Consider the following 23,058-nt stretch of genomic DNA (forward strand, 5'->3'; position numbering starts at 1 on the left):
GATAATAAAGCCCAATAATGTCCAAAATAGTAGATAATATAGCATGTAGCAATCAAAAATTATAGATACGTTGGAGACGTATCAGAGCACTTCACCACAATATCGCCCTCAAGAAGGTAGCAACGCCCACGGACGCCGCCGCTGCCGGCTCCGACCAAAGCCGGAGATAGAGTTTCGCCTGGCAGTCTCCTACGCCTCTGAGCAGAGCAGCTGGTCCACCACGAGCACCACCCCAACCTTCCACCACCAACCTCTGCCTGCTGCCCACAGCCTAGCTCCCAATAGTGAGCCGCCACCTCACCGCTAAGCAGCAACCATCTCGGTGGCCTGAGACGCCAGATCTGGCGCTGCGCCTGGAGCCCCGACCCACCTAGTTGGCTAGCAACAAGGCTAGCAACGGCCGCGCAGAGGCAGCCTGGGGGCCACATGGACCCAGCCAGACTCGGCCGAAGGCCACAAGCAGCCATTGGGTCCTATGCCGATCTCTAGACCCAGGGGAAGACTCCCACGGATCTAGGATGCAGCTTGCGTGAGAACCCGTAGCAGCGCAGTCAAGCTCCATCGAGCAGCAACACCGCCACATCTGCAGCCCCCCGGTCCGCCGACGTTGCCGCCGCCGCACCTCGTTTCACCGGCGCGGCCACCACCCACGAACAAACCAACATGAGCACCGAGGCGACGGACCACGCCCATAACCACCGCCGTCCACCACCACTTCAGAGTTCGTCGACGTGCGCCGGGGGAGCACCACGCGGTCGGCCACCACCCGAGCCCCCTGCTCAAGGGATGGCGCCGGACTGAGAGCTGCTGCCCCCAACTATGTGAGTTGTGCTTGTTGCATTTATATGCAACTTGCTGCTAATTTGTCAAAAATAATAAAATCCTATTTTTCAATCTCACTTTCATATCTTGTGGTCGAAAAAAGATTAAAAATATATTAATAAACTATTATTGGCAGACATGCAAATACCTCCTTCCCTGCCACCAACAATACACAACTTTTGCCCCCCCCCAGCGGTTGTCACATTGAAGACATGCAGTCGCAATCGAGGACGACACATGGAGTCGCATGCTTAGTGGCAGACATGAAACTCACCCCCTTCCACCAACAAAACTTCACTAAGTTGTAGTCGCATTGGAAGATATGCAGTTGCAGTCGGGGACGACACTTGCAGCTGCATGCCTAGTGACGATCATGCAACTGCCCCTCCCCCTCAAGAAACACTACAAAATTGCAACTGCGTTGAAGACATGCAATTGTAGTCGGGGTGAAAATTGCAATTGCGTGCCTAGTGGTGGGCATGCAATTGCCTCTCCTTCCACCAACAAAACTTCACTAAGTTGCAGTCGTACTGGAAGATATGCAATTGCAGTCGGAGGTGACACTTTCAGTTGCATGCCTAGTGACGGACATGCAACTGCCCCTCCCCCTAATAAAGTTGTAGTCGGGGGTCACACTTGCAGTTGGGTGCCTAGTGGTGGGCATGCAATTGCCTCTCCTCTGTACCACAAAACATAAATGAGTTGCAACTGTGTGGAAGACATGGTGTTGCATTCAAGGATAACATGCAACTAACCCCTTCCCTGACAAAACATTATGTAGTTACAATCACGTTGAACACATGCATTTGTAGTTAGGGGGACACGTGCGGTTGCGTTCCTAGTGAAGGACATGCAGCTAACCCCTCCGCATGTCTAGTGACAGTCATGCAACCCCCCCTGACAAAACACAACAAAATGCAACTACGCTGAAGGCATGTAGTTGCAGTAGGGGGAGACACTTGCAATTACATGTCTAGTGGTGGACATGCAATTGCATCTCCTCCGCCCGACAAAAACACCACTGAGTTGCAACCACCTAGAAGACATTCAGTTGCAGTCAAGGGCGACACTTGCAGTTGCATGCCTAGTGACCAGACATGCAACTGCCCCCTCTCCCGACGAAGCACTACAAAATTGTAACCACGTTGAAGACATGCAGTTGTAGTCGGAGACGACACTTGTAGTTGCATGACTAGTAGTAGAATGCAACTCTCGCCCTCCCCATGGACAAACCACCACTGAGTTGCAATTGTAGTCGGGGGGGGGGGGGGGCACACTTGTAGTTGCGAGCCTATTGGCAGACATGCAACTGCCCTCCTACCCAAGAAAGCAACACATAGTTCCAATCGAGGGCAACACTTGCAGTTGTGTGCCTAGTAGAAAACATGCAACCGCCCCTCCCTCAGAAAGAAACACCGTTGAGTTGAAGTTGCATCTCAGGGACACACTTGCAGTTGCGTGCCTATTGGAGACATGCAACCCACCTCCCTCGCCGATAAAACAATACATAGTTGCAGTCAGGCAACAATTGCAGTTGCGTGAGTAGTAGCAGGCATGCAACTACCTCACTTCCATGAAAACACGTCGCTGAGTTGCAGCTATAGTCCGGGAGACACTTGCAGTTGCGTGCCTATTGGCATACATGCAACTGCCCTCCTCCCCAACAAAATAACACAGAGTTACAGTCGGAGGCGACACTTGCAGTTGCGTGCCTAGTGGTGCAACTGCCACCTCCCTTGGACAAAAACACCATTGAGTTGAAGTTGCATTTCGGGGACACACTTGCAATTGCGTGCCTATTAAAAGATATGCAATCCATCCCCCTTCTCAATAAAACAAGACAGAGTTGCGGCCGCATTGAAGACACAAAGTTGCAGTCGGAGGCGACACTTGGAGTTGCGTGACTAGTAGTAGCCATGCAATTGCCCTGCTTCCATGAAACAAAACATCAAGGGCGAACATGCAATTGCAACTCAGTGGAGTTACTTGAAGTTGCATGCAGGGCATAATTGCACATCAAGGGCGAACATGCAACTAGGTGGAAAATAAAAAAAAACTATTTATACAAATAAAAAAACCCAAAATAAACCAAAATATAAATAAATAAAAGCAGAAAAAAGGAAAGATTAATAGGAAAAAATAACCATCAACAAAACAATTGCAAAAAGCAAACTAATAACGAATTTGGTTGCACACATGTAAAAGACATGTAACTATACGCATCTAGATGTTTTTCGTAGAAAAAAATTCAACTCAGTTGCACACATATGACGAGTGAGCAATGGTAGTGCAAAATGAATTAAAAGATAAAATTAACCATAAATATACCTATTTTGTGTGTCAAAAAATTATAAATATACCTACCGGCCGCCTATGCACCTAGCTTATAGCACACTTAGTTACACACATGTTTTCACATCTTTCCGTTCCGTGTGCAAGACAGGCATACAACCTAAGGACGGGTTTGAAAAAAAAGGGCCCCCTTTACTAGAAAAAGAAAACAAAAATCAAACCCCAAACACAAAAAATAGAGCAAAAAAGAAAAAAAACAAAGAAAAAAGGACATGTACAAAAAAAGGACAAAAAACACAAAAAAGACATGAACATAGAAAAAAAGGACTCACTGAGTGTTGGAGGAGTGCTTCGACGTGAACATAAAAAATGGACAAGAAAAGAAACAACAAAGAAAAAAATTACGAGGCCCTCATCTTTTTTACAACTTGCCTTATCAATTAGAAAATAACCACAATTTGATTTTGAGTGGAACAAAAATAAAACATAAATTAACCACCAAACTGAAAAACAACGTATATCTTAATTTTATTTTTAAAAAGGGAGACGTATAGCTCAGACACAATATTTCTCACACATCCAGAAAAAAGGCCCAATAGACAAGAGACCCTCCCTCACGCTCAGCCCATGATGCATCCCTGCCCAACACAAGGAAAAAAACAGAACAAGAAGAGGCTGTTTGCACCATAATGGGCCGATACTACACGGGCTGACTCGTCGACTGAGACTTCGCAAAGTCTCAGTCGAGTGGGATTTAGCAGCTTCGATTACATATTGCAGCAGTCGGATAGGATTTCAACGTGCAGATTTCCTTTTATGGATGCCAATAAATGAGAATTTTAGTAGTAAAAATGACTCTTATTTTGTGTACAAAGAGTACAACTATATGCTTGAAAATCCACACAAGCAGTAGAATTTTAGAATTGATTTTGCAGGAGGATTGCCACTTAAGTGTAAATATACTCACCACGCAAAAAAAAGTGTAAATATACTCTATAAGCTAGGGTCGTGCTATTCGTCACCCTGGGTGAGGAATAGTTATTCTTCACCCCTCTCTATTTTACCATCAATGCACCGTAATTTTACGTTCCATAAGTTTTATTTTATTTCTGACGCAAAAAGAGACCGTAAGAAAATATATAATCACCGTAAAAAATATTTTATGTTATGTAAAATTACAAACGTAAAAACATAGTCTAAAATACACATAAACTGCAAATTCTCTTGTCTTATGACCTATATTTTTTATGTTCTTATGTCAAAATTTACGTAGTGAATCAATAGAAATGTGACTATTTGAATTTCAAACGTAATTTAATTATGAAATGATTGTAAGATTACCTCGGGTGAAAAATAACTTATTCTGCACCCTGGGTGATGAATAGTAACACTACTATAAGCTATCACTGATTAATTTTTGCATCAACTGCTGCTAATGTATTTTGCATGCACATATAATTCTCATTAAATTTTATTATATGTCAAAAAAATTCGGTTATAACTTATAATGCACGGGCATATGTGCTACTACTCCCTCCGGTCCTTTTTACTCTGCATACTAGAATTCTCTGAAGTCAAACTTCACAAAGTTTGACCGTATTTATATGAAAAAATGTCAACATCTGTCATGCTAAAGTTATACAATATGAAACTTTAAGTCATGACACATCTATTGATATTGATTTCAGATTGTGAATGTTGATACTTTTTTCTATAAAGTTGATCAAACTTTACGAGGCTTGACTTTAGTCAAATCTTATATGCGAACTAAAAAGGATCGGAAGGAGTATATAGTATAAACATAAATGTTCTAAGAAAAATATAAACCTAAATCTGTTTAATATAAACCTGAAATATCTTTTTTGATGGATAAATATCTTAGTGCGATGATTTGATACGCTGGCCGCCGAAGCCGTGCGCCGGTCGCGTGCGAGCTATCTGATTCTTCAGATCGTACGTCTCGCAGGCCTAGCATTGAACTTATTACTAGGGCCCATGCACTGCTGCACTTACCTTTATCTATCGATTCATGGGGCGGGAAATACGCTTGTGTTTCTGGTTGTATATACATCTTATATGAGAATTTTTGTAAATATTTTAGTAAAAAGTCAAAATAGGTAAGAACTATTTTGACAAAACACTTGAGTTACTTTTGCACTAGTATATAAATTTTCAAGAAGAAAAAAAGTTGACCTCACAGCAAAAAAGGCAAAATTTATTTGCTATTATAGGTCACTATTCACACTATTTTAGCGAAAAAATGTCTTTTTTTAAAAGAAGTCAAAGGGAGATTTTCTTTTTGTGGATTTTTTCTTACCAGTACAATAGAAGGTCAAGTTTATTTCAAAAATATTTTCAGGAATTTTTGACCTTTTATTGAATTACTACTTTTTTTTTCATATAGGGTGTAGATGTCCTCATAGACCACAAATCCACCTCCTTAATGGGGCACTCTTTATCGACTCGCTTTTCTTTCTCTCGTTTCTCCTTCCCAAGCGCACCACGCGCCATGGCTCCAGCTGCTCTTGTACCGTTGCGCACGCAAGGCCATGGCTGCCGCCATCGTCGATGGTTTGGCCGGCTGAGCACACGATTTCTCTCTGCGAAGGCGACATGCTCAGCCACATTTTATTTTTTTGAGAAAGTTGCGACTCAGCGGTGTTGCTGGAACTAGCCGAACAAAAAGCTGCAATCACACAAACTAGTGCTGGAACCGAAGACCGTCGAGTCGTTCTCATTGGCGTCGACTTTGTTTTTGCCACAACCGGCAAGATTTTTTTTGCTGGATCCGGCAAGTTTTTTGTTGGAACCCATCGGCAGCAACACATGATTTTTGTTGGAACCGGCGATTTGTTTTTGCTGCGGCCGGGCGAACTATTTGTTGCAACCGTGCAATATTTAGAAAAAATGTTGCAATCAGTGAGCACGGAAGCTGCAACCTGCGACAAAAAAGCTCTACTGTCGAGCCCGAAAGCTGCAACCGCAACCAAAAAAGCTATGACTGGCAAGCCCCGAAGTTGCGACCCACGTGCACAAAAGTTGCAGCCGACACAACCGATACTTAGCAATTAGGAGTACCATGTTGTCACAAGTTCGGTCGCATGTGGCGAAAATACAAGTTGAAAGCGAATCCACGTCAAGTATGCGATACGGATACGGATACAGATTGGATCAATTGGACATCGTGACGACTTCCAGTTGCAGGTATACATGTTTCGAAACCCAAACCCTACGCAGACTAGTCGAGGCTCCTCCTCAGATCAGATCGTCCCAAGACACGGCGGCGGCCATGGTGGCCTCGCTCCCGCACGACCTCCTCCTCGACATCCTGCTCCGCGTGGACGACGCGGCCGCGCTCTTCCGATGTGCCGCGGCCTGCAAGCAGTGGCGAGGCCTCGTCGCCGACCCCGCCATGCTCCGCCGCCGGTGGCCGGAGGACGCGCGCCCGTCCCTCGCCGGCTTCTTCATCAAGAACCGGGTCCGTGATCAAGAGGCCAAGGCGCTCGTCCCCACGCCACGGTCGGCGCTGGGCCGCCGGTGCCGTGGCCTCCGCTCCTTCGTGCCCACAACACGCTCTCGCTACTACAGATGCGAGATGGCACGCTGGAGATGCGGAGACAAGAGGGCCAGGAGGGTGTGTATGGTGCCTCCCTCACACGATCAGGTTGATACAGCAGCCATACTGGAAGAAGACGACGACCCAAGGAAAAGACACGCTTTCCATACAGGGAGACAAGTGCGGCAAATTGCTTGTCATGAACGGACGCGGGCGCGTGTACACCGCCGACCTCGAGACCGGAGCAATGAAGGAGGTGGCGGACGGGCCTCACGCCCGCCCCAGCAGCCCTCTGGATGCCGTGCTCTTAGAGATGGACTGGCCGGCGTTCTTCGTTTCACGTCTTGGTGCTGACAGGTATAGCTAGCCATGATTATACATGTGTCTTTGTTTTCTTCTAGGTTGCTTCTACTTACCATGGTTGATTGATACATGGGTGTTGCTTGTGTTTTTCTTCTTTTGTTGGTGAATCCTTGACTTCCCCTCTCATGTCCCAGTGAAGAGGCAGCTGCAAGAAGGACAAGGCAACGCAAGGGAAGAGGCGGCAGGAAGACTCGCAGCCCAGCCTAGGCAGCAGATACAGGAATTAATTTTTGGTCTTGTATGTTTTGATGTAAAAAGTTTATTATACATATTTGAAAATGTAAAGCTCATAGTGTGTTAAAAAGAAAATGATAGTGTTATCTCAAAGTGTAGCACCCAGTTCACATGCATGGTGCACAAATGACTGCCCCTGTATTCAGCCGGCACCTACGTACCCGCAGATCCACCAAGGAGACGACGGCGGCATAGCCTTGTTGTAAATCGATGGATTTTCGGTAAAGACAATGACCTTGCTCCCGGATTGGAAGCAACGGCACCATCACCGGCGCCTACTGCCTCAAGGATAAGAACCCCAATGCAAAGGTGAAGCTCAGTCTGTTTCTATTATGTTAACATGTACTCCTTTCGTTCGGAATTATTTGTCTCAGAAATGGATGTATCTAGAACTAAAATACATCTAGATACATCCATTTCTGCGACAAGTAATTCCGAACGGAGGGAGTAAATTACATGATCCTGTGATAGGTTTTGATGTGAAGCTTGTTTGTGTTCTTCAGTTTAAACACATATCTTTGGATGATCCTGTTATCTTATTGCTTATTGTTTAAATCACACAGTTCAATCTTCTGTGCTATCTATAATTATGAGAGAAGGAGGCGTGCAGCAGATGACGTGTGCCGCGTGGATGAATCCAGAACTGTCCGTTGGTACAAGCATTGAAGGTACTGTTTTCTCTTCTCCCCCTTGCATTGGGCACGTGGTCATCGAACCACGGCTATGTTGTATAGCAATGTGTCATGGACTTGCTGCCATGGCTACATAGCTGTTGGGTTTGGCCTCAGTTTAGTCTGGGTAAATGATGCACTGGTGGCTGTTGTACACTTGAAACTAGTACTTCCTTCGTTTCAAAATTCTTGTCTTAGATTTGTCTAAATACGAATGTATCTACACAACTTTTGGGATGGATGGACTATTTCTTTTACATGCAAATGTGAGACATGACATTGCTTTGCAACTGCCACTTTGATAGCTGAATGTACTAGCGTTCCATGTTATGCATATTCAATTTCAGTTTCGATTTACCATGTTATGTCCAGTGGTTTTATGCTAGCTGGTCAATATTCCTCTTGCTAAGGAAGTGTATATTATTGGTAAACAGACTTGTTTACTTGTCTACTAGTAAACTGAGTAGCTAGCACACAATTATTTCATCTCTGGAACTGCCGTCTTAGTGGTAAATTTGACTAGGTAGCATACGACCATCCCTACTGTTCATACCTATGTACGTGGTGGTGGTCATGGCCTTGATTGCTGCCTAGGTGGTTTTCCTTTGGGTCATTATTATATGCACGTGGTGATTAGTTTGGCACTAAGAATTCTCTTGTCCTTGTTTTCATTTCCTTGCTGTCAAACTCATCATCCTTGATCACTATTAATAAAATAATAATAGAATTCTCTTGTACAGTAGATTGATTGATTGACGAAACACGCTTGCCTCTGCTTTTTAAAATAATAAATTCTAGCCATCAAATTCCTGAAGCAACAACATGTTTGTTTTGTATACAACAAAAATACATTGAACCGTCTGACTGACCTATATCTGGAAATTGTAATTGCACCTAATCTTATAGGTTAATTGTCTGAAAATCCCCAAATTATAGGGTTGGTTCATAGCTGTTTTTCAGGTCATTTCTTTGTAGGTTAACACTTGTTTGATCCCTGCATGTTTGTGCAGGAAGGATTGTGTGCAGCAGAGAAGGGGTTCATCGTGCCGTTTGGGTTGGTTTGGGCCAGCTCCCGCGACGGCGTGGTTCGGCCTCGGCTACAAACATTGAAGGTATCCCCCTCTCCCTCCTTCTCCTTGTTCTTGTCACTTGATCATTTTGTTTTCTTTGCACATGATATTATCCCAGCTTGTTGTCAAACAGGCTCATTTCATTTGCTTTGTGCGGATGTGAGTTTAATAGGTTTAGACCATATAAACAGAGCTAACAAAAGATGTTTCTCTTCTCTGGTAGAGAGACTCAGGTGTGTTGTTGTGGCAGACAAGAAGATATTAAAATGATAATCATTAGTGCCATTTCGTTTTTGTTTTTATTTTATTCTATGGGCGCTCCCTCCGGATTTTGTTTTTATTTTATTTGTCCGCATGCGTTTTCGACGTTTTAGACGTTTTTTTTTTGTTTTTTTCAGCTTTTGGTTTTTTCACTTGTCTCTCTTAGCTTTTGGACCAAAAGAGGTTTGATTTTTTGCACGAAAAAATGTGTTTTTCAGAGAACACGGCCGTGCCTCTCGGAAACGAATAAAAAACGTGTTTTTCTCTTCTTCTTCTTCTTCTTCTTTTTGCTTTTACGAGAGGCATGATTTTCCTTCTTTGAGAACACGGCCGACGCCGTGCCTCTGGTAAACGAAAAAAAAACGTGTTTTCAAATTTTTTTTCCTTCCACAAGGGGCATGTGTTTTTCGTCTGGATTTTTTCGTGAAAAAGAGTTCATCAAAACCTATCAACACGGGATCTAGTTTTGAAGATCGCGAGGGATCCAACGGTGAAAACGGTTTGAGATTTGGACGCACGGTTTAGGAGATAAAACATTTTGAATAAACGGGTCTAGAAAAAGGAAAAAAAACTCTCAGGTTTTTTGTTTTAGGGGTTGCACCGTGCAGGCTCCTCATGTGCCAGTTCTAGTGGGCCGTGTCCTGCTCATCCGGAGACAGAGTGAGGCAGCGCATGAGAGCACGGCCCGGCCCATGATTGCGCCTCCAAAAAGATATTCTCCTCCTCATCCGGAGACAGAGTGAGGTCCTCTCTGCTCTGCCGATAAGGCTCCTTCCTGTTCCCCCGCGTTGCTGCTGCTCCGGCTCCAGCTCCGGCGAGCGCCGGCGATGGAGGCGGCGATGGGGACCCTCGGCTCGCAGTCCCCGCTCTCATTCTCCTCCAGCCTCTGGTAATCCTCCTCCCCTCCCCCGGCGTTCGCCCAAGCCAGATTCGCGGCTTACTAGTTTAAGTTTGGAGGGGTTTCCTCTTCCTTGTGCGCGAACCCAATGTTAGTTAACCAGCCGGGCTTGTGTGTTTCATTCCTAATACGCCTAGCTCTGTGGTTGTTGTTCGCTCAACAGCAGGTAGTTTATGCTGCAATTTGGCTCTGCACTTATGTTAGCTGCATGTAGAAATGGACCGAGTTGATACAAGGAGTTGTATTCCTTGGAGGTGAAACTTCCACCCAAATGATAAGTGCCACACGTGTGGCATAAACCACTCCCGTCCTGCCCTGACGTTTTTTTTTACAACTAAAGTTGTCATCCGAAAAGAACAAACAAACCCAAAAAAGACTGAAACTTGCCATCCGAAAAGAAGTTGCCACCCTTGCGTCACTAAATTTGCCGTAAAAAACGTTCGGAGTTGCCATGTGTTCGTGCCACACGTGTGGCACTTATCAGGGTCCAGGATGTTCAAGTACTTAGTGAGACCTTCAATTTCGTCAAGCTTGATGCTTGTCAGACTGCCATGTATTTTTGTTACCGACCCCCCTGTTAAAGGGATGCATGGAAGTGGATAAGTGTCACCTCGTGATGAGTCAGATACGTCATATACGATAATGGCATATGCATTTTGCTTGAAAAATAAACAGGACAATGCGCTACTAGTTGCCGTTGTCAGGTATGTGGGTGCATCCAGGTTGCCATTGTGCATGCATTAGAGAATCTCATGTATGTATCTCACCTGCTATTTTAGTATGATCATTTGATGAACAAAAGGCTGCTTGTAACTGAGGTATTCTGATCTCCATTTTCATGGCATGATGTTCATTTCATTAAATTGCCTTAACCTTTTCAAACATGTTTCATGGTGTCAGCAATGCAAAGGCATCTTGTGGCTGGCCTGTTTATAATGTGAAGAAGCTCGAGGGCAGTCAGAGGCTCGACGTGGTCTGCCATGGAATGCTGGCACCCAGAAAGTTTGTGCGCAAGAAGAGAGAAGAGGAGGTCTTCAAGGACGCCGATGATGAGACCAAGCAAAAGAACTGGAGGAGAATGATGAGTGAGATAGAGGAGTCTGGATCGGCCGTGTCTTCCATTCTCAAGGCCCAACGAAACACGACGGGGACGCTGCCGAGGGACACTGTTCTCGGGACTCTTGTGCGGTTCAAACAGCTCAAAAAATGGAATCTGGTCAGCGAGGTATGCACACGCTTGCTTGCGGCGTATATTAATCCATGAGCAATAATATGCTTTGAGGATTCTGAAATATTTACATGCCAGCAGTGCCCTTCCTTTCTTTCTTTCTTCAGATTCTCGAATGGCTTCGAACACAGCATTGGTGGGACTTCAGCGAGATGGACTTTTTGATGCTTGTCACAGCTTACGGGAAGCTGGGAGATTTCAGCAGGGCGGAAAGGGTCCTCAAGTACATGAACAAGAAAGGTTACCGGCCGACGGTGATATCTCAGACCGCTCTCATGGAGGCATATGGAAGAGCCAAGCAGTACAGAAAGGCCGAGGCTGTGTTTCATAAGATGCAGACGTCAGGCCCTGAACCATCACCCATCACATATCAAATCATTCTGAAATCGCTCGTTGAGGTGCACATTTAATCGACCTCTCGCATTTTATGCAATCCAATGTTTCAGCCACTATAATACTCCTGTATTTAGCAATTACTCTTTTGTCAAATTTAGCGGTGATGCCGCCTTTTGCTACTTTGATTCAGCATAATGCACCATGATTCTGTGATTTGTGTGCTCTTTTGCTCTGTTAATATTTACTGTTTTTAGCCCATGCACCTATCAAACAACTAAACATATTTACAGCAGTTCCTTGAACTATTGTACCTTGGTCCATAACAAATGTATTTGGGGTTGCTGACAGGGCGACAAATATAAGGAAGCTGAAGCTATTTTCAAGGACCTTCTTAATGAAAAAAGAGCTTCTTTTAAACCAGACCAGAAGATGTTTCATATGATGATCTATATGTACAAGAAGGCTGGGGACTATACCCAAGCGCGTAAGCTATTCGCACAGATGCCCGAGAGAGGAGTCCCACAGTCTACAGTGACTTTTAATAGTTTGATGTCATTTGAAGCAGACTATAAGGAAGTTTCCAGTATTTATGATCAGGTGCTTCCCCAGATTAACTCAACAATCAGCATAATTTTAAGATATAAACCTGTTTACTTATCTTTCCTAACAAATGGCATAACTTTTAGATGCAAAGAGCCGGACTAAAACCAGATGTTGTGAGCTATTCTCTGCTCATCAAAGCTTACGGGAAAGCTAGGAGGGAAGATGAAGCATTGGCGGTGTTTGAAGAGATGCTTGATGCTGGAATCAGGTTCGATTTTGTTTTAGCACGCTGAGGCTTGAGAATTGGTCATTGCTGGCTTGTGTAATGATGATTCCTGTTGTTGGCAAAATTTGGTTAAAGCCATGAGCCTGTCATGTTTAAGCTGCATGTGAGCGCTTCATACATGTGAAACTTGAGTTACAATCGCTAGTTCGGGCTGCATAGCCACAAATTCATGTTGTGCCATGTGATGGTGGTCAAACCCATCTTTTCAGATCCTAATAATCATAGGAAGTAAATTCGGTGCCATTTAAAGAAACCAAGTCCTCTGCTCTGATGAATGCACAAATTTAAAGAAATATGCCAAGTTCACCACATTCCAGCTGAAGAATAATCTTCAGATTAGTGTTTTCTCATAGGAGGTAATCTGGAATATGCTATTGGTGATCTCATTGAATGATATATTTCCAGGCCAACGCGCAAATCATACAACATCTTGCTTGATGCATTCGCAGTATCTGGATTAGTAGAAGAGGCTCGAACAGTTTTCAAGACTATGAGAAGACACAGGTATTTACGACTTGCATTCTTTAATTTAAAAGAACTTCAGAAAGGTGCATCTGCTGGTTTCTTACCTTGTCACACTATTTGCTTGTGCAGGGTTGAGCCTGATCTCTGCTCTTACACAACAATGCTCTTAGCTTACGTAAATGCTTCTGATATGGATGGGGCTGAGAAATTTTTCCGTCGGATCAAAGACGATGGTTTGAGGCCAAACGTTGTTGCTTATGGAACTCTGATGAAAGGCTACTCAAAGTTGGACGATGTTGAGAAAGTAATGCGGGTTTATGAGCGAATGCGGATGCAGGGTGTTGAACCCAATCAAACCATCTTTACCACCATCATGGATGCACATGGCAGGAACTCAGATTTCGGAAATGCTGTCATTTGGTTCAACGAAATGGAAACACGTGGATACCCCCCAGACAAGAAAGCGAAGAACATCCTGCTTTCTCTTGCTAAAACACCTGAAGAACAAGAAGAAGCGAATGAGTTGACGGGGAATGGTGCGGTTCAGCTTGAAGTAAAACCCAACGGCATGCCCTCCGGCTTAGGTACCGATGGTGCCGATGTGGACGAAGCTGGGCTAACTGATAGTACTGCACATCACCACTCCTTAAATGGCGCATCCACAAGTGATCTAAATGGTAGAAACAAGGCGGGAAGCAGTGGTTTTGAGGATGAAGACGACGATGATGATTACGAGGAACTGGATGATGAAGAGTTAGACTTTGTTTCTTTCAAAGATAAGCGAGAACTAAATTTTGCGACTTGATATGTCTAAGCATTGGTGTATATTTTCTTGTTCTAAAACTTATGATAGCTTTTCCTATGAAAAAAAAGGACTTCGTGGTATTCTCAAAATGCGTCAATACAGCTGTGCCTGGATGGTGTTTTTACCTAGCGCTGTTTGTAAGTCTTAAGTGGGTCGAACCAGTGGTGGATCCCTGTTGCATAACTGACATTATTTATCAGGTTAGTTCTTACTATTTCGGTTGATTTCAGAGAAATGCTGACCACTCACTCCGTAGTGATCTAAAAGGTCTTATATTTGTTTATAGAGGTAAGTACTATTGTATGAGGATTACATTTTTTTTTACCAAAACATGGACTTGTATACGGTCAAAAGGTTTTGGTGGTTGTTTATCATCTGTTGTCAACAGATGGAACCGGATCGATGTTTGTATCAAGTACTTCAGTTTTTCCCACTCCGAAAAGAAAGTACTACTTCAGTTTTGTCTAGGAACCCTTTTTTCAGTTCAGGATACAGGGCAATTGTACAAAAATCACTTTGGAGGACAGGTGCATTGGAGCCCTATATGTTGAGTAGTGCCAAAATGCTTTTTTTAAGTTTCAAAAAAATCTGAAAATGTATCAACACATTTATATGGACGTGTATTACACATGTGCAAATTTTGATGCTGAAATATGTAACCATGTGAGTTACACAAAAAAGACAAAATGATGATTTTAGAAAGATGAACAATGCATGCATTATTCACTATTTGGAAATCACCATTTTGTCATTTTTGTATAGCTCACATGTTTACTTATTTCTTCACCAAACTTTACACAGGGGTAATATACATCCATATGATCACGTAGAATTATTTTCAGAATTTTTTGAAACTTTAAATGTGATTTGTAAAGTAATTAAAATATAGGGCGTGCTACGCGTCCGCCGGCTGATCTTTTTAAAAGATCGGCCGGGTCGCTAGCCCCAGATCGGGCGCCATCAAACGGCTGACGGGCATCTTAGCTTTTGCAACAAAGATCATGTTGTGAAAATGTCTGTAGATTTTTTTTGCAGCAGAGGTCATATTGTAGATTATTTTTCAATAGAAAGCATGTTGCAAAGACGAACGAAGAAAAAAAAAAGGAAAATGATGGCTCTTAGTTCTTAGTGTTTTTTAGCGTGACGCGTTATTTTCTTAAGCATTATTTGTACAACAAAGGTCATGCTGCAGGGAAATATTTGCAACAAAGGTTGTGTTACAGATTTTTTTTTTCTGCCTTTCACATTTCTGCAACATACATGATGTTGCGGAAGGATTTTTGCAACAAGGATGATGTTGTAGAAAAAAAATGAAAAAAATGATCAAATTATGTACGTGCTAGCTACTTGTTGGTGCTTCATATGTTTGTAACATTGCCTGTGTTACAAACTTGTGTGTGCAACATGCCTCATGTTGCAAAACTTGTTAAACTGTTTCGTGTAGCGCTACGTATCGTATGATTAAAATTAAATCGAACGGTCACAGAGGCGATGGATACGAGCGACTCATCTGCCGGTTGGATGGTAACGTTTCCCTTAAAATAAGGTCCTCCAATACACCCGGGCTCCAAAAATCCACTCTTGTAATTGTATCTTATTAAAAAGTGACGGGTGGACATATGCCTCAAAAATCAACTCCCCCTCCCGTCGCCTCTCGCTTCTTTGCTTCTCGGCTTGGCGGCCGAACAATACCGTGAGACTTTACAAATATGAGATTGTTTTTGTCCTTTAGTTTACTTTGCAAAAGAATTGTTGAAGCAAAGATTATTGTGGATAGGCATGGATGAGTTATGAATCCATTTGATTTGACTTCTGCATAGTTTTGAGATATATGTATTTTCTTCTTCTTCCTAAATACTTGTTGTGTACTACCTACGTAGAATATATATATTATTATTTTGATGTATATTTTTTGGTACGGAGGGAGTATTCATTACTCGAGAAAAGAGTTCACAAGAAATTTCAAATCGAACAACAACTCAAATTCACATTCACATTCAAACCATTCCTTTATTATTTAAATCCTCTGACGGCTCCCTCCCGGCAAAAACGGCACGCGACGACTGTCTTCTCAGGCGCCGGCGCGCACCACGGGGGGTCCACGCGACGCGAGCACCGCCATTTCGCCGCCGCTCCCCGGACGCCTGCTCTCGCCGTCTCCATGCCTCTGCCGCCCCCGGGCATCATCCTTCGCGCCGTGCGGACGCCGCGGGGGTTCGTCCAGCTCCTCGCCTCCTCCTCCTCCCCGCTTCCGCCGAGCCCGTCCGCCGCGGCGCAGTGCCATGGGCTGGCCACCAAGCTCGGCCTCGCGGCTTGCAACGTCTTCGCGGGCACCGCCCTCCTCGCCTTCTACTGCCGCTGCCGCCGCCCGCGCGACGCCCAGCGACTGTTCGACGAAATGCCCGAGAGGACCGGCGTCACCTGGAGCGCGCTCGTCTACGGCCACGCGCGGTCCAGCGCGCCGGGCCTGGCCGTGGAGGCTTTCGGACGCATGGTGCGTGCCGGCTTCTCCCCCACGGCGGCGGCCGTGTCCAGCGCCCTTGTCGCGTGCGTGAGGATGGAGGACGCGGGCGTCGGGGCGATGCTCCACGCTGCTGGCCTCAAGTGCGGCAGCATCGTCTGTGGCAGCGTCGTTGTCGGGACTGCGTTGGTGGACATGTACGCCAAATGCCGTGATGTTTCGGCTGCTCAGCGGGTTCTTGAGGAGATGGAAGAGAAGAATGTGGCCACTTTTACGTCTCTTGTCGGCGGGTTCGCCTCAGCCGGAAGACCTCGCGAGGCCATGGTGTTGGTCAGGGAGATGGAACAGTCAGGGGTGGCACCAAACATGATGACGTACAGCAGCCTTCTCAGCTCATTGGAGAGCCCCCAGGACCTAGACCATGGGAGGCAAGCGCATTGTGCGGTGGTAAAGAAGGGTCTCGAGCACAATCCGTATGTTCTGTCCACTCTTATGACCATGTACTCCAAGTGTGGCAGCTTAGATGATTTCAGGGAGGTACAGATGAGTGTTTCGTGTCAGGATCAGGTCATGCTCAATTCCGTGATCTCGGGGCTCTCCTGTTTGGGAAGAGGCGACGAGGTGTTTCAGCAGTTCTTGGAGATGAGACGGCATGGCGCTGACACAGATATGTTCACCTTTGGCAGCATGCTGAAGGCTATAGGGAGCTCATCCTCACTGCTGGAGGGAAGACAAGTCCATGCTCTGATCCTCAAAACTGGGTATGAGTCTGCTGTGAATGTCCAGAACGGTTTGATCTCCATGTACGCCAGGCGCGGCGAGATAGGGGAAGCCAGGGATGTTTTCACTTCGGTGGAAGCGCCTGATTTGGTCTCCTGGAATTCGCTTCTGACAGGATATGCTCAACATGGTTATGGCAAACAGGTGGTTGAGGTGTTTGAACGGATGAGGAGACTGAATGTTCAGCCAGACAACACAACCTTCTTGTTGGTGCTTACAGCTTGCAGCCACGCCGGTTTGGTGGATACAGGGTTGGAGTACTTCAACTTGATGAAGACAAACGGGTTTCTCGCAGGGGCGCGGCTAGAGCACTACGCGTGCGTGGTCGATCTTCTTGGACGAGCGGGCCATCTCCAAGAAGCCGAGGCTTTGATCAACGACATGCCTATTGAACCTGGCGTCTCGGTGTACAGAGCTCTGCTTAGTGCCTGCCAGATCCACGGCAACCTTGAGATTGCGATCCGGGTGTCCACGCGCCTGGTCGAGCTCTACCCTCACGACTCCTCTGCCCATGTTCAGCTGTCAAAGGTCTTTGCCGGTGATGGCCACTGGGGTGATGCTGCCGAGGTCAGGGAGGCCATGGCAGGTAAAGGGGTAGTGAAGAACCCTGCTTGGAGCTGTGTCGAGGACCGGGTACAGGTTGGACAAGAAGGTTGAGATCCCATAGATTTGCCGTTGTTAACTGTAGGTAATGGTCAGCTATGTTGCAGTGTTCACTGAAGGTAATGCCAGAAATCACTCATAAATCCGATGAACCTCTGATGAAGTTTGGAGAGCAGAGATAGTTCCTGGCATCAATTTATAAGAAAACACAAATCATATGCCTTCACACGATCCTGTACTTATACATCATTAATATGAATTGCAGCACCGTTGATAAAATTTCCTGATATTGCAAGGATTTTGTGCTACTGAAACCAAGACCATTGGAGTGCTGAGTAACCAAAGCCTATGATTAAGACTGTCAGGACCCGAATCTGATGCATGAAGAATTCAGGTTATTATGTCAGACCTATAATCGTTTTTAGGGAGATCAGCACCTGTACGTCAGTTAACTGATACAGGCTAGATAAGAAGGTTGAGATCACAGCATCCTGTACTTATAAATCATTACAGCATATGAATTACGGCAATGTTGATAAAAAAAATCCCCTGATACCCCAAGAATTCATGCTGCTGAAAACAAGACTATCGGAGCGCTGACTAACGAAAGGCCAAGATTAAATTCATGAGGACCCCAGGTTTGACACATGAATGTGAAGAACAGGTCAGTATATCAGCATTTTACTACTGTACTTTTTTTAGGAAAAAATCAGCACCTTTACTTGTCTTTAGGGAAATCAGCACCTTTACTTGCCATTTGATCATGAAGCAAGACTTATGTATCATTACGGCCTATGAATTGCAGCTTAATTTTCCAGATTCTGTGTGCACGCACGCACGCAGGCAGCTTGGTGCCACCTGAAGCATGGCTGGGCCGGCCGGGCCTTTCTGCCTTGGGCCAGAACACACGTGCGCCAGGCTCTCTCCGATACCACCGAGGCGAGGAGGAGGGGAGAGAGAGCGACCACGGCTTCCCACCACCAGATCACGGACGAATCACCGTCATTCTCCTCCTCCTCCTCCGCGCCCTCGCCTCCTGTCGCCACCGGAAGCAAGGCAAGGCAATGCCGGCGGCGGCGGCCTCGTTGTTGCGGGCGGCAAACCGCGGGTAGATAGGCGCCAAATCTTGGGGATGCCCGCCCGCCCCCTCCTAACATTCTTCACCGCCTCTTTATAAAAATTCTCTCTTGGCTCTTGTGCTCCGCCCCCTCTCCATATATTCGCTGCCGATTGCGGGGTCTGCTCTCGGCCTGTCCTTGCTCTTCTCGCTGTTGCCGCTCTTGTTCTTCTTGTTGCCGGTGCTGCTGGATTGGCCTGCGTTCCGTGCCGGCCGCCTGAGATGGAGAACGGGCATGCGGGCAAGCACCGGGTGGCCGTCATCGGCAGCGGCAACTGGGGCAGCGTCGCCTCCCGCCTCCTCGCCTCCAACACCGCCAAGCTGCCCTCCTTCCACGGTAACCACCCTCCCTCTCTGCCTCTGACCTGTAGCACAGCACAGCACGACATGCCGTGTGTCCCAGCCGTTGGGTGATGCCATTTGGATTACTGGTTTCTGTCTGTTTTGGGAGCATGTGACCGATGCAATGCAATAGGTGACCACATGTATCCTATCCTCTTGGTGGGCTGATTTGGTGCTGATGACCAGCAGAATAGTCCAAAAATCAAATTGACTCCTTGAATGTCTCTATGCCGCCGTATGTATCTACGGCATTTCCAGTTAGCAATCTGTAGAAACATGTCAACCTGAAAAGCTGGCATTTCCACTTAATTAGCAGTATGTAGGACAGAATTGACATGTTGTAGTCTCTGATTTATCCTTTGAGACCACTAATCTACAGTGTTTCTTGGACTGAGTTTGATACTAGCTAGAGTTCTCTTTAATTTTCTCTGTGTGTCGTCCTGCATACACAATAGTAGAAACAAATTTGAACAATATGCACTTTTGGTTACTGAAGAGGCATGCATGTGTGCACCTGTTGGTTAAATGTCTCTATGCCGCCGTATGTATCTATGACATTTCCAGTTAGCAATCTGTAGAAACAGCGTCAACCTGAAAAACTGGCATTTTCTCTTTTAGCAATATATGTAGGAGAATGGACATGCAGTAGTCTCTGGGTTATCCTTGAGATCGCTGATATATAGTGTTTCTTGCAGTGAGTTTGGTACTAGCTAGAGTTCCTCTTTCTTTGGTGTGGTGTGTCCTCCTGCATACACAATTGTAGAAATAAATTTGAATAAGATGCACTTCTGGTTACTCAAGATGCATCTGTGCACCTGTCGGTGTTGATTTTGGGGTAAACTGTTTGCAGATGAAGTGAGAATGTGGGTGTTTGAAGAAACATTGCCAACAGGCGAGAAGCTATCTGAGTCCATTAACCAAGCACATGTAAGAGTTAAATCTAATTCCATTTGTCTTGTTTTAATTCTTGAACGGGCAATGACTTGTACAGTAACGAATGGTTTCATTCTCACATGTTTCAGGAGAACTGCAAGTACCTACCTGGTATTAAGCTTGGAACCAATGTTATTGCTGACCCCGACTTAGAGAGTGCAGGTAATTAACCGCACTGTAACCCATTTCTGATTATCATTAGGAGGAAATACTACTTTGGATGCTAGCAATACATTCTCTTCTAGTTGATCAAGAAAACTTACGAAACAAAAATAAGGTTAGACGGTTTAATGACTTGAGCTTTGCTGTGCACAGATATGTTTGTCCCTTTTGGCTTTGTTTGCCTATGGAAACTACTTAAGAAATAATAATGCACATAACAGTATACAATTCATAATTATTATTTTTTCATTATCGTTTCAACTATACATCAAGCCATTTGCATGTTGTCAGATAATTGTCCATAATAATTAGTCTGGCTTTCTCAGTCAAAGACGCCGATATGCTGGTTTTTGTGACTCCCCATCAATTTGTGGAGGGTATATGTAAGAAGCTTGTGGGCAAACTAAGACCAGGAGTTGAGGCTATATCCCTCATCAAGGGCATGGAGGTCAAGATGGAAGGACCATGCATGATATCAAAACTAATTACCGATACACTTGGAATCAACTGTTGTGTCCTCATGGGTGCTAACATTGCAAATGAGGCAAGTGTTTATTCAACTTCCCATACGAAATTTCTTATAGCCTTCAGCGGCACAGAAAAAATAAGTGGGTGTGTATCTCATATGCAGATCGCTGTTGAGAAGTTCAGTGAAGCAACAATTGGATATAGGGAAGATAAAGAAGCAGCAAACCGATGGGCTAAACTTTTCACCACTCCTTACTTCCTAGTTGCTATTGTAAGATCATCAGCCATAACCTCATAAATTAATTTCCACTCCTGGCATGGTGATAGATAAGTGTGGAATATGAAGGTATTTAAATTTCTACAATTGCCAAGTCGAAAAAGAACTGGGTTTGAAAGTGAAAGTGGAAAGGGAAGATTTCTTACTAAATGGTAAAATTTCGAATGTAGTTATGAGGTATTGAGGTACCAATGAACATGAATGGCAGCAGAAAAATGTGAAACAATTCTGGGAGTATTTAAAGCAAATTACATTTAGGTTCAGTAAATTCTGTGAATTGAATTCTTATTGATGCAGCCTTAATTATGTACCCTTCATGTACAGGTGGAAGATATTGAGGGAGTTGAACTATGTGGGACACTGAAAAATGTTGTGGCGATTGCTGCAGGTTTTTGCATACAGTAGTATTTTGTGTGGTTTTATTCACTTTTCCTTTCAACTAAAGTAATCTAAGTGGTGAATTAATTTGCAGGTCTTGTTGATGGCTTGGATATGGGAAACAACACCAAGGTATCAATTCTATTACTGAAAGCATTTTGAATGAAGAAAAGAATGTGCATGTGCATCGCATAGTCTTATGATATCTTTCTTTGTTTATTAGGCTGCAATAATGCGGATTGGTTTGCGGGAAATGCGTGCTTTCTCTAAACTTCTGTTCCCTTCAGTCAGAGACAACACTTTCTTTGAGAGCTGTGGTGTGGCTGACCTTATAACTACATGCCGTACGTATCTTCATTGTTCTCAATTAACCACTGAACAGACATACTAAAAAATGTTATCATTCCATGGCAGTTGGTGGGAGAAACAGGAGAGTGGCAGAAGCCTTTGCAAGAAATGGCGGCAAAAGGTTTCTTCTCTAAACCCTGCATCTCTGCTGAGTTCTGACTCTATCTACCTCTGTTCAAGTATCCAAACAAGATGCCCTGTTTCTTTTTGGCCTATGCTAAATAGATAGGCAGTTAGCATAGCATGACTATGTTCTCTCTGCCTGCTGTGATTATATGATAACTTTTTATTTCATCAACTTTATGACAGGTCTTTTGATGAGCTAGAGGCAGAAATGTTGCATGGGCAAAAACTGCAGGTGAAGAAAAATAAGAAATTTATAATGTATAATGAAGGCGTTGACTACTTGGTGTGTCTAATTTTTGTTTGTTTCATAGGGGGTATCCACTGCAAGAGAAGTCTATGAAGTATTGACTTATCATGGGTGGCAGGAACTGTTTCCGCTTTTATCAACTGTACATGAGATCTGTATCGGACAACTGCCTCCTACATCAATAGTTGAATACAGTGAGCATACGCCCAACCTCTCCTTCGTCGGTGGTTCTACTCCATGTTACTGAGCTACATACTGAAATCTGTATTGCTGCCTGAGTTCTCATTATAACGAAACAAGGCGGGGTATACTGAGTGTAACCTATCAAAGTGCATGACCCTATGAGTCAATGCTTCTATGTGTAGTTGGTTGAAACTGCTGTTTGTGAACCTTACCCAGGAATCAGTTAATTCCATGGTGTTTCACAAGATGATACTTAAATGAGAAAGAACACCAAAGGTTGTACCTCGTGTTAATGTTTAATTAGAGTATATACCTGCACTTCAAATTGCTTGAAAATCAGTAATTAATGAGATCTGAGCTATGCTTTTCCCCCCCTTTGCATCCAGGAATATCTGACTTGATCAGATAAGTAGGTCTAGTATTAACTCAGTGTATAATGTTGTGAAAACTATTGTATTGTGTTATAATCATATTGGATAAATTGGTTTCATTTTCCAAGTATCACAAAATAAAATGATAATTGAATGTTAAATGGTGGAACGTTGTATCACATATGTGAGGAGATCTCAAGTGATTTAGTTTTTAAGGTCTTGCAGTGATAGTTTGCATTGAAAGGTCATGACAGTCGGAATGAAGATCATATTTGTATGTAACTGTATTATAAGTTTTGAAATAGGAGGCTTGACAGTGTAATTGCGAGTTACTTCTGCTAAGCATGAACATAAGGAGATATTTGTTGGAAGATACTCCGTTCCTATTGCAGTAAAATACAAGTAGACTATTAGAAATGCAGTACATTCAAA

At 44.3% G+C, this 23,058-nt stretch overlaps 4 protein-coding genes across 5 annotated transcripts in view; all 4 read left to right on the top strand.

The window, feature by feature from the left end:
• Positions 1-6,256: 6,256 nt before the first annotated feature.
• The window catches only part of LOC147982402 (uncharacterized), a 139,214-nt gene continuing 122,412 nt past the window's right edge, over positions 6,257-23,058 (top strand). Inside the window, exon 1 of the mRNA XM_087516293.1 lies at positions 6,257-6,693. Within this exon, the coding sequence (XP_087372419.1) occupies positions 6,257-6,693 (437 nt within the window). The remainder of the gene's footprint in view (positions 6,694-23,058) is intronic.
• LOC147982403 (Tetratricopeptide repeat (TPR)-like superfamily protein) lies at positions 9,986-13,910 on the top strand. Its single transcript, XM_087514381.1, has 7 exons — positions 9,986-10,158; positions 11,068-11,392; positions 11,503-11,793; positions 12,080-12,328; positions 12,418-12,542; positions 12,966-13,064; positions 13,155-13,910. The coding sequence occupies exons 1-7, from the start codon at positions 10,097-10,099 to the stop codon at positions 13,828-13,830; spliced, it is 1,827 nt and encodes a 608-aa protein (XP_087370507.1). The 5' UTR covers positions 9,986-10,096; the 3' UTR covers positions 13,831-13,910.
• Positions 15,863-17,728, top strand: LOC147982404 (pentatricopeptide repeat-containing protein At1g11290, chloroplastic-like). Its single transcript, XM_087514382.1, has one exon. It carries the CDS (start codon positions 15,992-15,994, stop codon positions 17,726-17,728), a length of 1,737 nt encoding a protein of 578 aa, XP_087370508.1. The 5' UTR covers positions 15,863-15,991.
• On the top strand, positions 18,586-22,516 carry GPDHP (NAD-dependent glycerol-3-phosphate dehydrogenase family protein). 2 transcript variants are annotated; one of them, XM_048695695.2, is made up of 11 exons: positions 18,909-19,128; positions 19,984-20,060; positions 20,156-20,228; positions 20,555-20,772; positions 20,860-20,967; positions 21,298-21,361; positions 21,446-21,483; positions 21,575-21,695; positions 21,766-21,820; positions 22,009-22,057; positions 22,137-22,491. In XM_048695695.2, exons 1-11 carry the CDS (start codon positions 19,014-19,016, stop codon positions 22,317-22,319), a joined length of 1,101 nt encoding a protein of 366 aa, XP_048551652.1. In that variant the 5' UTR covers positions 18,909-19,013; the 3' UTR covers positions 22,320-22,491. The 2 variants fall into 2 exon arrangements, with proteins under 2 accessions (XP_087370509.1, XP_048551652.1); XM_087514383.1 differs by having other exon boundaries at positions 18,586-19,128; positions 20,555-20,967; positions 22,137-22,516.

Source organism: Triticum urartu, chromosome 3A (genome assembly GCF_056163025.1).
Source record: "Triticum urartu cultivar PI428250 chromosome 3A, HENAU_Tu73, whole genome shotgun sequence".
Classification (NCBI taxonomy): Eukaryota; Viridiplantae; Streptophyta; class Magnoliopsida; order Poales; family Poaceae; genus Triticum; species Triticum urartu.

Coding starts and splice junctions, on each gene's coding strand:
- LOC147982403 (XM_087514381.1), top strand. CDS start 10,097: ATGGAGGCGGCGATGGGGACCCTCGGCTCGCAGTCCCCGCTCTCATTC. Junction 11,393..11,502: donor AATGGAATCTGGTCAGCGAG/GTATGCACACGC, acceptor TTCTTTCTTCAG/ATTCTCGAATGGCTTCGAAC. Junction 12,543..12,965: donor ATGCTTGATGCTGGAATCAG/GTTCGATTTTGT, acceptor ATATATTTCCAG/GCCAACGCGCAAATCATACA.
- GPDHP (XM_087514383.1), top strand. CDS start 19,014: ATGGAGAACGGGCATGCGGGCAAGCACCGGGTGGCCGTCATCGGCAGC. Junction 21,362..21,445: donor TGTTGTGGCGATTGCTGCAG/GTTTTTGCATAC, acceptor ATTAATTTGCAG/GTCTTGTTGATGGCTTGGAT. Junction 21,696..21,765: donor TGACCTTATAACTACATGCC/GTACGTATCTTC, acceptor ATTCCATGGCAG/TTGGTGGGAGAAACAGGAGA.
- LOC147982404 (XM_087514382.1), top strand. CDS start 15,992: ATGCCTCTGCCGCCCCCGGGCATCATCCTTCGCGCCGTGCGGACGCCG.